The sequence below is a fragment of the Dipodomys ordii genome, unplaced genomic scaffold (genome assembly GCF_000151885.1).
Source record: "Dipodomys ordii isolate 6190 unplaced genomic scaffold, Dord_2.0 Scaffold98, whole genome shotgun sequence".
In the NCBI taxonomy this organism is placed as follows: domain Eukaryota; kingdom Metazoa; phylum Chordata; class Mammalia; order Rodentia; family Heteromyidae; genus Dipodomys; species Dipodomys ordii.
Window position 1 is genome coordinate 7,346,209 of NW_012267314.1, and position 16,342 is coordinate 7,362,550.

Below are 16,342 nucleotides of genomic sequence, written 5' to 3' on the forward strand. Positions count from 1 at the left end.
CTCATTTATTTGACCTTATAAGGAAAAAAATATTCTTTTGGCTGGGCTGAGGAGCAAACTCAGGACGCAATGCATGTTAGATTAGCATTCTACCATTGAGCATCATTCCCAGAAACTGTTTTTAATGGTCCAAGAATTCTATGAAAAAATCACTAATGCCAATTCCTTGATGTCATAATATTACCAGAAATAATTGCTATCATACTGGTGGGCTCACACATGAAAGAGTAGGCACCACAAAAATACTTGAGACATTGAAGTCATTTAGAGGTGATAGTGCTAAAGGTGCAGTTTCAATAAAAAGTCATTACCCATGGGTCTCAAATAAAACTACAAAAGTCCTTTAATAATAAGATATCTATGGAGAAGTATAGGAGCCAAATGCAAATACACAAATTCAAGCTGGGAAATACCCATCCCCCAAAGATCCTAAATAACCTTGTTTGAGATCTATAGATATAATGCCACTATTTGGTATCATCAGTTATACATCCAATGGACACTGAATAAGTTCCTCATGAAAAAAAAATCTTTCCAGAAGACACACTAATGAGATGACATTTTCAGAATAGCAATGATTCGGTTCACTCATATTTAATTTAAATTAATCTGAACAGGATGAAAAGGTGGGGAACCAAGTGAAACACAAATTGCAAACAAATCCTTTGAGTATCTCTTAATGGATGGAAGTTGTTCTGCGTCCTGATTTACAATTACATGCTACTTCAGATAGTATGTTTATTTTCTGCATCGATTGCGTCATTCATCTCAGAAGGCACAACCTTCACAATGGCTAAAATACAATTCCATTTTATATTTCTTAGCTAAGACATTCTAACTTACAAAAACAGTGATGTGGAGAAATAGTCACTGGAACATTTATTTATTTAAACTTTGACAAAGTTTAAACCATTGCCATCATTTCCTACCCTTTGCAAAATAAAAGAGAATCTTAAAATTGATGAGTATTCTACCTTTTAGTGTTTTTTTTTTAAACTGAGCTTTGACTGAAAGTCTCTGGAAGCAGAGGTCAATGAAAATCAGTTGTTAACTCAAGGACCTAAGGGTAAGCTGGTGACATTATAACATGTAAGATCCTTTAAGATTATTGAATATATTACTATTCATTTTGCATACTCATTTTTGTTTACTGATTAAAGTTACCTAAATTCAGCTTTCTTTTTCCCTTACTGTGACAGGGATGACCTAGATTTGGCTTAACATTTGTCACTCTAATTCAATAATTTGATTACAACAAGCTATGGTTTGTGGAAAGGTAACTTTGGTATAGCAAGATAGTGTTAATTGAATGTACGTTCTAGGCACTAACTTATCCAGTATATTTTCCATATGCAAGATTAAGGAATTCTGATATTTGAGAGGATTCAGAAGACTCAAAGAACATACTCATTCAATGATTTCATTAAAGGCAGAATGTGTTTTGTGGTGAAAGAAGAAATGTAGGTCAGTACCAAGAAATCAAGTGATATCAGGTGCAAGTTTATATATATATATATATATATATATATATATATATATATATATATACACACACATATATAATATATAATATTTTTATATATATATAAATGTATTTCATCTGAAGATTGAACTATGATAATCCAAAGGATGGATATTAGATTTGAGACAATTCAAGACAGAAATTCCTACTGGAGTCTTTTTTTCTTCTTTTTTAAATTTTAATTATGATTTTTATTGTGAAAATACCGTTCAAAGGGGTTATAGTTACATGAGCAAGGTAATGAGTACATTTCTTATCCAGCATTGTTGCCTCCTCCTTTGTTTTCCCCCTACCACCCCTTCCCTCCCACCTCCTCAGCCACCCCTGCCACCTAAATTGAAGCCAAGTCAGTCAGTTGAATTGTTTGTGTCAAGTGAAATCCATCAGTACTTTGGATTTTGCTGTCCCTTCTGAATTGTCAAACATTATGTATTATAAATCCCAGTTCCCATGACATGGTCAAAAGGCAAAGATAGAGAGTAAAGAATCCCTTAGATGATCATAAAACTTATCCAGGTCTAACTATACTATAACTCTATCCTTCACAGTATATGCTATAAAAATAAAAGAAAAATGTCTTTATGCAGAAGAAGATTAAGTACTGTTGACCTGCAACAATAAAAGTTTGTCATGATAAAACCCAGGCACATTAACTTGACCATGATTTTTCTGATATTTTAAATATTTCTTCAATGCCAATCTGGAACTGCTCCCCCAAATAAAGAATCACACAAAGATTAGGAAAGACACTTGCTTAAAGCTTTATTTTTTACTTTATTTTTTAAACATCCTACATTTGAGAAGCAGTAGCTTTGCCTTGCTAAAAGAATTAGCCACAATGTATAAGTTGTCCATGCAATTAATGGGATGAGTTTTCAGCTCTGTTTTAAAGTTGTTTTGTTTTTTTTTTTAAAGAGCTTTCCAATCCCTGGATGTTTTGAGGTATTTCAAGACTAGTGGAGTTGGGGATAATGAGTAGTGTCTCAAGCCTATCTGACCACAGCACTCAAAAGAATGCTTTGTGGGAGTTATGCTTAGTGTACCTGAAGCTCTGAGAACTTGCTGGCTGGGCAGTATCCATGGTTACAGTGATTTCAGAGAAGTGGGACTGTGACACCTCAGTTCCCTTTAAGCAGACTTGAAAGTACTCGGTAAAATTGCAGAAGTGGTAATAGTTACAATCTAAGGAATAGATTAGAGGTCTCATTTTTGAGTTGACTATGTGGTCACATGTAACATTCAAATGTATTACAGGGGGCTAAAATTTAATATCAGATTTCTTTATTCTTAGGTCAAGTTGAATTTAACGTGAATTGAGAAATAAAGGTGACAAGCCATGGACTGGTGCCTTGAACTCCAGCTACACAGGTGGTGGCTATTTGGAGGCTCCATCCTAGTCTGAAGGCAATCAGAGCATAAAAGTATGAGACCTTTCATCCCCAAAATAACCAGCAAAAAGCCAGGCTGGAGAGATTGCTCAAGTGTCAGAGCACCAGCTGAGCAAGCAAGCTATAATCTCAGTAGAGCCAAAAAATAATAACAGAAAAGAAACAAGAAAAAGAGAGATGAGGAGTAGGAAGGAAAGGAGGAAGATGAAGAGAAGGAAAGAGGAAGAGGAGGAAGGAAAAGAGGGAAGGAAGAAAGAAGAAAGGTAGAAAGAAAGAAATAGCAAGAAAGAAAGAAAGAGAAAAAGAGAAAGGAAGAAAAAGAAAGAGAAAGGAGGAGAAGGAGGGAGTGATTATTTTACCCAGAATATGGTCTAGCAATTTATAACATTTGAAATACTATTTTATGATTGTATAGGGAAATGCTTCTCTTAATGCTATTTCATTAATATCAATTACCTACAAAGTGAATTTCTAAAAATGTCACAAAATAAATGGTAAGGAATATTGCAGAATCAAATAAATGAGTATTATGAGAACTCATGGTAACTCTTGGATGGAATCAGATAGCTAATGTTAGCTCATTTCTTCAAGATTAATTTCTGATTTTTAATGCAAAAATTCAGAAGAGTCTGTCTTTTTGAGAAGTCTTATACTATTTGATATTTTAAAGAAGTTTTATTGGACCACTTATAATTGTTCTATGAATTATTAAACTACTATCAAGTCATACAGTAAAACAGAAGACAACCCTATTTCAGCCTCATAAAAAATAAAGTGTGAAATATTTGTGTGAAATTTTCCAAGAAGATGAAGTTCCCAAAATATGAAAAATTTAACAGTTCCAAAATATAAGAAATAAGAATATATAACAAGAAAATATAAGAAATACACCACTTGCTCTTAATAGCCAAGAAACAACAGATTTTACTGAAAATTGAAATGTGTTTTAATTTATTAATACTGGAATATTGCAGTCTATATGAATGGTTGCTGTCTTGAAGTGATTTTTTTATATCTTCTATAATCTATGTTTTTTTTGAAGCCCACATCATTTCTCAAAGAAGGGTTTCTAACTAAAAATCTGTTAGAAAACCCTCCTTATGAAAACACACCATTCCATAGAGGCAATGCATTTCTTCTCCCAAGTGTTTTGACTGGTTTTTGGTGTTCTGTGGCAGTGGTCTTTTTTCACAACACCTGCTACCATGGCAACCCCAACCTCGCATGGCCATCTACGTCTTGACATGGCACCAAGCAAGTGGAAATGGAGTTTAATTTCCCATTCATGTATGAAAGGAAAAAGAAGGCTGAAACAATGGTGTCATTAGGATCTAAGTATAGATTAGTATGAAAGATGTACGTTCTGAAAGATCCAAAAGGCAGCATTTGCACAATATGTCATCCAAGAGTAGCTGCAGGATGGAGATAAAAACAAATGCAACCAGAGCTCTTCATTGAATCAACTCATTTGAATGTTAAAGCGATATTTACACGTAGGACAGATCACAGTAGATTGAATCTCCAGACAGATAACTATTCACCTCATTTTATCAAGACAGAGTCCTAGTGAATGAGACTATTCATTTGTCTTTTGGTTGACAGTACACCCAGAATGGAAGCTCTCCAGGGAACAAAATATATGACTCTGGTTTCTATTATTACAATGTATTAGATCTTTCATATGTAAGATTTATTTTTTATGTTTTAAAAAGAAGTTCGTTTTCATGTATGAGATAAAGCCTACCTCAAGAAGAGTTTGGGAAAGTTTAAAAGAATGTTGACCAGAGAAAAACTTGTACCTCAAAGCCAGTACTTTGGACTTCTAAGAACAACCTGAGCAAAGGATGGTTTTTGTCTTTGAGACTCTTTCTGGTCATCTGTGATCTCAGTCAAAGAGCAGACTGTGTTGCTCAGTGAACTCCAACTCTCTAGTACAATGGTCCCTTTGTAGGACTGGCTTATATAAGAAAGAGAGGCACAGTAGGAACCATATGTTATATAGGAAGACAACGCTTAGAAGAGATAAAATATGAGCAAGAGAGGAGACTGGAGGCCAAAGAGCGGCTGGGGAGTGTTCCCATGCCAGTCCATTGAATGTAGGCTTGAGATAAATGACACCATTAGGCCCAGGGAGACTATTATAGACACACCTTGCAATTTTTCTGTAATCAACTGCATAGATCTAGATGAGCTTGGATGAGTCCTTTCTGTTCTCTTATCCTCTCAATTTAATGACCAGTGATGAGCTATAAGATTTTTTTCAACAGCACTCAAGGAGGCACTGGATCAGGAATGAGTGACTGACTGTCTCTGGCTGGATGACCTTGGGCATATGACCTTATGATTCTAGGACTCAATTTCCTCTTGCTAAAGTGAGAAGTTAGCTTACACAGATGACAAAGTCTGTATGTGCTCAATGACAAAGTTCCTAAGACTCAATGACTTTAAATTTATACGAAGTATTTGTGAAATACTTCTCCTCAGGGAGCTCATACTAGGGACTGTGGGGGAAAAAAAGAATTCATGAATATGCATGTGGTTCTCCATCCATCTCAGCCCCATTGATCTTACAGGCAAGTCATCACTGGCATTCATTTTTTCCTTTCATTCCAGCTGCAGCTGCTGTATAGTTCACACCCTTTGAAATGCAATGCAGCAGCCTCCTGATTGCTCTGTCTAGTCTAGATGCCACACTGCCGTCATGTTCGTGAAAACGGTTGTCATTCACTACTTTAATGTTTCTCCTCTGCTGCTAGCCAAGGTCTACCACCAGAGGGGTCATGAAAAAACATCCCCAACATCTCCAGTTTCCTTCCCAGCCTCATCGCCTGTCACTTTCCATCTATTCCTTGTGGGTATCAACCAATCCCATGGACTTATTCCATCATTTCTCCTATGTGAACTTGGTAAACTTTTATTTTTCCTTATAAACTTACAAATTCCTTGTGTTCCACTTTTTAGAATTTCTATCATGTTCCTGTCTGTCTTAAAAGTTTTATAGTATATTGTAAATATCTCTTTTATGTTCATCAATACCATATAAATTATACCATATCCTATCACAATCTATCATATCTCCATATTTTTCATGTTGTTTCCTCCTGCAGATTTTGAGCAAAGTAAAAGCTAGGATTGTGTTTCATCTAACTTTGTACTTTTAAGGCCTACAATAGTGATTCTTATACAGTTAGATGTTCAAGAAATGGAAGCAAATATGGATTCTGCTATCTAGAATTGCTTTCCAATGCCATTTTAAAAAAAGGAACACCAGAAAATAAACTCTGTAACAAAATACCACACCACATAGCGATGCACCTGTGTTTAGATTTAGGTGAGCTGTACTTTCTGTGCGTATCATGGAAACTCATAAAAGGCTTGTGCGGCAGGAGCATTACAAAATGTGCTGTGTAAGGTAATGCTGAGAATACGTGCTAACTGCCCGCCTTAAATGGTAGGCATTGACAGGACAATGGTCAGGAACAAGGTTGATTCCTGAAGCCGTTCCTACCTGTCAGATCTGCGCTGGGCCACCACCCCAGGTCACAGGCTCTGCAGGTGAACTCGTCTTGCACAAACTCATTCTCTTTGCAGGCTGTGCAGATCCAACAGCAGCTCACTTCTCCTTTCCGTATGACCTGCAACACAGGAATGTTTCACATGCTTTAGAGATGGCTTCCAGGAAAAAGGCTTCCATTTCAGATGGGGACATGTCCTCACATGAGAGGAAGTGTACTAGTCAAAAACTGTTGAAGAGCGGTTTTATATCTCAGCAGGTTAATTTCCCTCTATTTTCAGTTTGATTGGTGAACACTTTCCACAGTGGTACAACATAAACCTCAATGTCAAAACACACCACATTTACAGTGAGTTTCTTGTAGACAGCAGACAGCAGGTCTTGCTTACATCTGCAGCTGGGAACTTTCTGCCTTTTACCATTTAGTACATTTACATTTACTATAATAATCAAATGACTAGCTATAAGTCAACCATAGCTTCACCTTTTTTTCCCTGTCTGTCCCATCTGTCTTTTTTCCCTTTCCCTGTTTTAATGTTATTGTGTTCATTTGTTTTTGCTTTTGTTTGTTTCCACACTTTCCCATGTCAATCTGAAGAATGGCTTATCAGATGTATCTCTTCTTTTTGTTTTAGTAGTTTTTCTAAAATTAACAACACATAGATGTCACATTCACAGTCTACATTGACATATATACTATGATTCTATTTTGTGGGCAATTCTATAATAGAAGGGATCCCCCAGGTATGTTTTACATTTTCTTTTTTCTTTCAGTTTACTGTTTTAATATATGTGTTGCAAGCATATATAATTGATCCTGAGGCTTGAATGGACGGCCTGGGCTCTATCCCTGAGTTTCTTTTACTCAAGGCTAGCACTTGAACCACAGCACCATGTGTGGATTGTGTGTTTTTTTGGTAGTTATTTGGAGATAATAGTCTCAGGGATTTTCCTGCCTTGGCTCATGCCACTGTATATTTTTATAATACCCTTTAAATTCAGTGAATTATCCTTTCTGATTATTTTATCAAATGAAGTTGACAGTTTTTGTTTATGTTTTGTTTGCATTTTATGCTCTTCAATGGTCCTTAGGGAAAGAATTATGAGTTGAAAGGTGTTTTTTTTTTCATTTTTATTGCTTTAGAGATGTTATTCTTTCCTTTCCTGCCTAACAGATGGTTTTTGATGAGAACTATGATTTTGTTGTCATTATGGTTCCTCTGTATGACTGATTGATTGACAGACTGATGGTTTGGGGGATTGGAACTAGGGTCTGGTCCATGTTAGCTTAGTGCTCTAGTTGAGCCACAGCTATAGCCCCTTCACTTTTAGTTTGCTTTTAAAAATTGAGTCTTGCACTTCTGCACTGGCAGGCCTCAGAGCAGGTTCCTCCCACTAAGATCCAGCCTCTGAGCAGCTGGGATTTATAGATATGTACCACTCCTCCTAGCCATGCATTCCCTTCCAGGTTGGTCATGCATCTAAAAATTTAGACCAAATACTCAATTATATACATTAATAGCTATTGAATGCTGGCTTCCCCCCGACCTTTCTTTAAGGAGTTCTGGAAAGCTATCAAGTTCCTTGTAGCTCAGTTTGCTTTTACTTTTTCAGAGCCAGTCTAGAATAGTCTCTGTTCTTGGAATTATTTAACCTCTTTATTAAGGTTTGAGCCTTCTGGCATTTTTATTTAATTCTGTGTGCATTCAATAACATTTCTCCACTCTGCTTGATCAGAAACCAGAATAATTCCTTGTTTTATTGACAGCTCTGGGAATTCATCTTCTTAGTCTTATTCTTTATTTGGGTGGTTAGTATTCCACTCTACTCACACACAGATTGATATTCAAGTACTCATGGTACTCCTTAAGCCAATTCCTGGGGCTCATTTTTTGCATAGATCCATCTCCTTCTTTATGCTGCACTGCAATTTCTAGCTGCATTTGATTTTCTCAAACTCCTGATCTTGTCTCCTTCAATTAGCAAGATGGCCAAGCTTTTGTCTTCTTTCTAGCTGAACACTCAGGAAATTGCTTCCAGGCAGAAAGCCTGAGTGATTTTAGGGATTACCTCGCTTGTCTTGTTCACTTCCTTGGCATCAAGGTCACACATGGTTGGCTAATGTTTGAAAACTGTTGTTTCGGATATTTCACCAATTGTTTATAGCAGAAGGTTCAAATAAGGACCTGTTACTCCTCATGTCTAGGAGCAGAAGTCCGTCCCTCACACCCAGCAAATCACCAAATACTTTCGTATGTAAAGTCAGAATTAAACTGCAAATATTGCTATTCTTTAACAGAAACTCTTCTTATTTAGGGAAATAAACTATCATTTTATGGAGAGAATTGACATGACTACTCTTTAGAATTGCATTAAACAATCAAATAATAGAATACTTTAAATCAATGTAATTTTCCTTTTCTTGTTTTATTACCCTATATCTTTAGAAAATAAAATGAAATCAAAGTTTTTTTAAAAATATTGTAGTATTCAATAGGCATGGGGAAATTACACCACAGATGATAATTATTTTCTAAATAATAAGAGAAATTGAATTAATAAAACATATGCTGTTTCCTTATTTTAATTAAGATAAGCAATACAGTAACAACTAATACAAAACACGGTAGGCAACTTCAAACAGCCTTTTGCTTTTCCCTCCCTATAGAATTAGCACAGCTAATTAGATAAATTCAAAAGATGATGATGCTAAATAGATTTACTAACCCTATCGCTGCCAGTACAGTTAGAGCCTCTCAATTCTCAATCCTCCAGTCAAAGTTTGGAGATCAAAAAAAGAATATCTGAACAGATTTTAAATCTTAGCACGAAATGGTGATATAATACTTCAATAGTTACTTTATGTATTTGATGGACATGTGGCAATGTTTCCATCATTACAGAATATACAGAGTGATATTACTTTTCCAAGTTTATCTAGCTGATTTCATATAACACATGTTTCATATTCTATCACACAATTAAACCCATTTCTCTTTCTGAAGACATTAAATTGTGATATCAACAGAAGTTTTATAACTGAAGTAGGAACATGTTGATGGCCCCACATTCACATCTTTGCTGTTGAATAGAATTTGCTTATCTGGTTTTTATTTTTATTGCTATTTCTGTATAAATCAACACAAAGAATTGCTAGCAAATAGTAGACACACATAGTACATATATATGTATGTGTGTGTATATATATATATACACACACACACATAAAAATCTACATATATATTCTTATATTCATTTAATCTATATTATGTTTTGTAGAGTATCAAATTTATCTTCATATTTTTTCTTATTATTATGAAAAATGAGAAGATATTTATTGATTCAGTTTTGCTCAAGAATGGATATCTAAACTTCAACATAATATCTTTCATAAAATATTTCTGGAATTAGACTAATGAAACAGGTAAGTATAAAATTATATGAATAATCTAAAAATGAGAAAATGTGCAGCAGCAGAAGAAAACAAATTAAAGGAGCTAAAGAAATAATTAATGACTCACCTTAAATAATTATCTTGGAGCTTGGAATGTAGCTTAGTGGTAGGGTGCTTGCCTAGCATGCATGACGCCCTGGGTTCGATTCCTCAGTACCACATAAACAGAAAAGGCCAGAAGTAGCACTGTGGCTCAAGTGGTAGAGTGCTAGCCTTGAGCAAAAGAAACTCAGGGACAGTGCTCAGGCCCTAAGTTTAAGCCCCAGGACTGGCCAAAAAAAAAAAAAAAGAATGATCTTGGGTTGCTACAAATGACAAATGCTTTGAAATCTGAAACTTTAACCTTAATTTGCAATCTTGAAAATGCATAATCTAAAAGAAATTAGTTATTTTTTTCTCTTCTTTCCCCTTGCTTCCTTCCTTCCTTCCTTCCTTCCTTCCTTCCTTCCTTCCTTCCTTCCTTCCTTCTTTCCTTCCTTCCTTCATTCCTTCCTTTCTTTTTGCTATTCCTGGAGCTTGAACTCAGGGTCTTGGAGCTTCTTTTGCTCAAGGATAGCACTCTACCATTTGAGGCATAGCACCACTTTTGGCTCTTTCTGTTTATGTGGTTCTGAAGAATCAAGCCCAGAGCTTCATGCATACTAGGCACGCACTCTATCACTAAGCCTTATTCCCATCCAGTTATTTCTTTTTAAGTGCTCTTGTGGCTTGAACTCAGAGACTTGTGCTTGCTAGGAAAAATCCTTATCATTTTGATATGTAAAGATTAAAAGGTCCATACCTTTTGCCTTTTTAAAAATTATTTTTCATAAAAGGTCTGCTGTTGCCATGAGCTGGTCATAGTTCATGATCCTGCCTTACTTCTCAGGTAGCTGGAATTCAGGCATGCACCATAGTTTATTTTTCTAAAAAGGGTATTAGTAATGTTTTTGCTTTGGCTAACCTTGAACCATGATTCTCCAATCTCTGCCTCTTGAATAGCTGAGATTACAGGAGTGTGACATAATGCCCTGTCAACATATTTTTTTTTTTAGAAAAATCAGTTGCCTCTGTTAAAGGTGGCAATGTATATCTGAAAGATCAACATCATCAATCTATTTTTTAGAGAAGGATATTGATAAAAATTACAAGTTTCCTCCTCTGTCAATTAGGCCCTATTACCAACAAGACAATCCAGGGACCAACTTCTCCAATGGTATTACCTCATAGTACTCATGTAACAGACCTAGGTATACTTACATTTATAGCTAGAGGCAAATATTATTATTATTATTTATTTCTTTTATAGAGAATACTATCAAAAATAGGATGTCATTGGTCTTATTTTATTAATGGAAAGAATCCAGTTCTAAACTCTACACATGCAAAGTGTCATTTTACTGCATGAAAATAAGATATGCATGAATAAGAAGCTAATTATAATATATACCGTGTTCACCAGCATGCTGTTACCTGTCTAGATAAGTATAAAAGGAAGTAGTGATTGTCATCATTCTTATCCCCAAATCATTATCTTGGAGGAAAGAACAAACTTAAGGGACAAACATAAAGACAAACCTAAGAGAAGAAGAAAACAGAAAAAAGAAGAGGAAAGAAGGACAAAAAAAGAATAGGAGGCCAGTGAAGGCGATTTCTAGGTATCTGTGTGGGAGGAGGGGGGAAGGTTCTTTTCCTTATTTTTTTCTTCTCCTTTTTTCGTACCCATTCTTTATTCTCTACTAAATTTTTTCTGCCTGTTTAAATCACATTGTGTCCTTACTTCTGGATTCAGCTCCCTCAGTGCTTTGAAAGTGGATTACTATTTGTATTTTCAGTGTGGACTCTGGAACAACTCAGGCTTTGACAAAGAAATTTGTGTGTGTGGGAAACATGCCACTTCACAGAATGAAAGATAGTTGAACAACATGTAGCTCTGACATGATAAACACTTCTGAGTTGGCCTCCAGACCAGCTTAGGCACGAAGCTTGAAAGCAAGAGACTCAACCCCTCCAGGTCTCAGATCCATTATCTGTAATGCAGGGGCAGGAATACCTGCTTTGTAGGTGTTGCTTCAAGCAGTAGTTGAAGTGATGTATGCAAAGCATCTGTGGCATTTGCACAAGGATGTGTGTGGTAAATGTCAGTCTGTGATCTTCATTTTTTTGCTTCTCTTTCCTTCTTTCTACTTCCCTTTCTTCACCTTCCCACCTGTGCAGGTTCTCCTTCATAAAAAGGAACACAACAGCAGGTTCTCCATGTAAACATGCTGGTCTCCATCTGCTCCAGGCCTTGGTGTCTGGTTTGTGCAACACTGACTGGGTTTATGTGTTGTTTCAGATTTGCTGAGATTCACTTGTTTCTTAGCCCTTTGGCTACTAGCTTCAAAAGAGTTCTGGGCACTTGTTTGATTATGCCTTGACCCTGGCTCTGTCATGATTGCTTTATTTTCTGACATCTGTTGCTGGATCCCCTACTCTGGAAATAGGTACTGCGTTCCACAACTTTCTCTATTGGATTTACCATAGCAGAAGGCCATAGGAGCCACCCAGGGTTTTACTGTTCCACTGCTTATTAGCATCTTAACAGGAGCCACATAATAAGCCATGGAGTCTGGCTTCCTTAGTATACATCTAAAGGGATCAATGACCTAACTCTGAGGATAAACTTTGACCTCAGGAACCTGAGAATGGAATTGTATGGGTGCATTCATTCCTCTTCCTCTTCCCTCCAGTATGAATAAGTGGTCTAGAGGTCCATGTGAGACCCAGGCAATAGCTATATCCAGTGAGGCCGAATCCTCCTGCTCAGATGCTTCACTTTGTTGTCTTTAGTCCATTCCTTCATCTATCACTGGCCTTTTGGTCTCATTCTTGCTTCTCTTGAAGATCACAAGAATCCATTAGCATTTAAGCCTTGCATAATTTTTAGGGTTCAAGGAAACTTGTGCTGAGACATTGTGAGCTACATTTCCTAGGATCCCTTGCTTATCCTTTTTTTTGGGAGACCGAAGAGTCAGAGAAGACAGAGACAGAGTATCTTCTTCTCCAACCCCACTACAGGGAGTATCTCAGGAAGAGCTTGTGTTCTTTTCCGGTGTTCCTCTAGCTCCAGGATGGGAATGAGTTGTCCATCTTCGTGTAGCCTCGGTACCCTTTCCTTCTAACAGGTTTCCTTTATAAAATGCCTTCTATTGAACCACATGGCATGGGCTCCCTTCTCCTGATTAATACATCACATAATAATAAAAAAATGTGATGTAATTGACCTGTGTTTGTGGTAGGACTGAAATCGCTCTTTACCTTTGTAAGATATAAGATATGTATTTCTAAAAATAAGCAACATAAGAAAACTGGATTTGTCACAACTACAAAGGTAATTATTATAACAAAATTCAAGGGGTTGTCAGTCCATTATTTTAGGAATGGCATCTGATACTTAAAAAGAAGAGACTTACTAAACTCTGTACTTACAGTTAAAGCTAATGCTTGTCCTACAATCACCTTGTAAGAGCCTCTCTTATCTTCATAGTGGCGAGTAAGATCTGGCTCTCTGCATCCTAGGCCTCACAGGTGGCAAATTAGTGGGATTAGAATGTAAGTGCTATTATTTGCTCAATGAGATTCAGATTTCATTTGCTTCCAAATCTCCCAATGTACTCTGTGAAACAATTAACCCCCCTCCACTTCCACTTCAGGTACTATTGAGAACCAGCATATTTTCCTCCTGCAGGGCACATAATATTTCTGAAATTGGCCCCCAGGAGATTTGCATTTATCTTGAGTGCTCTGTAATGGCCCAGTAATGATTTCTGGTATCTCCTTCATAACATCAAATGGGTATAACCAAGACTGGGTGCCAGAAATACTTTAGTATCAAGACAGAGCCTTTCCCCTGAACTTGGGGAAGAAAGAGGCTTTTGTTTTTAAAATATTCAGATATACATAGTATGGGAACACCATTCATGGCCTGCCAGCTCTTGGTAACAGGAAGGAATCACATGACAAGGAGCTGGAGAACAGCTAATCCTTGGAACAATCTGCTGTTTCCTAATTCGGTTTCTTGTGCCCAATTTATATCCTTAAAAAAACCAACAAAATAACAACAAAAAAAACTTTGTGATTCCATAAGTTACTTATGCACAGCACATTCAATGGGTGAAAGGAAGCCTGAGTCAAGCATGTCAGAGACCCCATGAGCCCAGGACTTCTGTGTTGTGCTTTGTTATTTTCACCATCCAGAAAAGATGATGCAGCCAGAATCCATTGGTCTTACATCACAGTATATATATATATATATATATATATATATATATATATATATATATATATATGCAACAGTCTAGAAGCAGCTTGGGGCTTCTGGATTGCAGACGACATACTCCTACATACCACCAGATGGCCTCATGTGAAAGAATTCCATCTGGATCAGAGGAAATAGATGTTTGGGGAGTAGCAAGACAAATGCCTCCAACATACTAATTTGGCTAGAGCTGCTCTTAGGACTGAAATCCTGCTGCATAGATTGCAAATGTTTCTAGAGCTTCTCCTAGTCATGGAAGAAAAACAACAACAAAAACTCCTTGGCCATATGTTTCCGTGACCCATGTAATTAGTCCTTTTTCAGTTAATATGACAAAAATACCAGAAGCTAGGTAACTTACAAAGAAAGGTTTACTTAGATCATAGGTTGGTTGCCTGAAAGTCCCAAGCTTTGGCAGCCCTATGAATTTGGCTACTAGTGAGGGTCACGATGGCTACATCATAGCATGGAAGGGAAATGGAAGGAGACTAGCGGGAGGCAGAAAAGACTCAGCTATGAGATGCCTGAACTGTATAACAACCAGCTGTGGATAAAACTAACTTCATGATCCTGATCTTAATCCTTTTGAAGGTAATACTCCCAATAACCCAATTACCTCCCCTAGGCCTTATCTCTTCAAGGACCCACCACCTCTCACCATTGCCATGCTGGGGATCAAACTTCCAAAGTATAAACCCTTTGGAGACACACTCAAACCATTGTCAAAGCACAGTATCCACAACATCAAGGATGAGCCAGGCCATGGGTAGAAGGCCTTTCGCACCCTGCCATCAGAGCAAGAAAGGAGAATCATTGGTTTAGGTACTTGTCATGAAAGCAATTAAATATTTTAAATAAAACTTTTGCAGAGAAGACACAAGGTATTTAATGGGAGGGGCTTTCTGTATTATATTTAAGTAGTTCTACTAAGGGATTTCAACTCAAATGAGCTGGTTTATGAGTACCATGCATCTTGATCAATATCACACCTTTCATTATGCTTCATCTCTCCCATCATGACCCATCCCCTCAATTTTCAAACTATGGCAGTTTGTCTCAGACATTTGTTATCTTCTCAAAATAGCTGGAGTCACCCAGAGCTGGTCCACCAGGACATTTGTTCTCAGCTGCTAAAAATGACTGCAGGTTTCAAATCCTCCACCAATGTCAGTGAGTAGAGCCTCCCTCCACAACAGAATCTAGACTCCAGCCCTCAGCATTCTTAGGAGTCATAGGACATCTTCCCCCCACATGGGACATTATGCAGCTACCAGGCAAACCTCAAATGGCATGGAAGCTTAGAGGCATCATGAAGGGACCAGAGCCTTACACGATCTACTCCAGCTCCAGCTGTGCCGTGTAACATTTATGTGACAGGCTGTCAGCTCCCCGAGATGAATCACCGAAAATTAGAGATGAGAAAGACCTATGAGTTCATGTAATCCACGCCCCTGCCATTTCCCAGTCCCTCCCCTCTGCTCCATTTCCTTCTACATTATCCAGTCTGCTTTTAAATAGCAACGAGACACAGCTAGAACTGTTCTCATGACTTCTTCACTGAGAATTCTTAGGTCACATCCAGCACATGACTAAGGTTTGGTGTCTATTGACTCTAGTGTTCTAAAGATATGGTTACTCACTTGCCTCACCCCCACCCCGAACCCTGGAATATAAGTAGAAATTGAGAATTCTTTTGGTTAGGAAGAGAAAAAAAATCTTACTTCAGAAAAATCAAAGGACTTGTAAGAAAAAAAAAGAGATAAATGATAGAGCTTCAGTGTTATCTCATTTCAGCTCTGTTACTTTTGTGACTTGCCTGTTCATCATTGCTTAGCTTTTAGCTTAACAATAGCTAACATATGACTAAGTGCTACTATTACTACCACCACCACCACCACCACTACTACTACTACTACTACTACTACTACTACTACTACTATTACTACTACTACTACTACTGGTTTTGGTACCACATTTTCTTTGATTTCAAAAATCTTAATTTTAAAATGTTTTATGGATAAAGATTTTGGCTAAGATTATACTCAATGGTGAAAAACTAAAGCCATTTCCTCTTAACTCAGGAACAAGACAAGGATGCCCACTCTCTCCACTCCTTTTCAATCTAGTATTAGGATGCCTAGCTACAGCAATAAGACAAGATGCAGACATAAAGGGGATCCAAATA

At 37.1% G+C, this 16,342-nt stretch overlaps 1 protein-coding gene across 1 annotated transcript in view; it reads right to left on the reverse strand.

Annotated features, from left to right (window-relative positions):
• Grm1 (glutamate receptor, metabotropic 1) overlaps nt 1-16,342 on the reverse strand; it is a 293,031-nt gene that overhangs the window by 33,186 nt on the left and 243,503 nt on the right. The window contains 1 exon segment of the mRNA XM_013026957.1: nt 6,419-6,545. Within this exon segment, the coding sequence (XP_012882411.1) occupies nt 6,419-6,545 (127 nt within the window).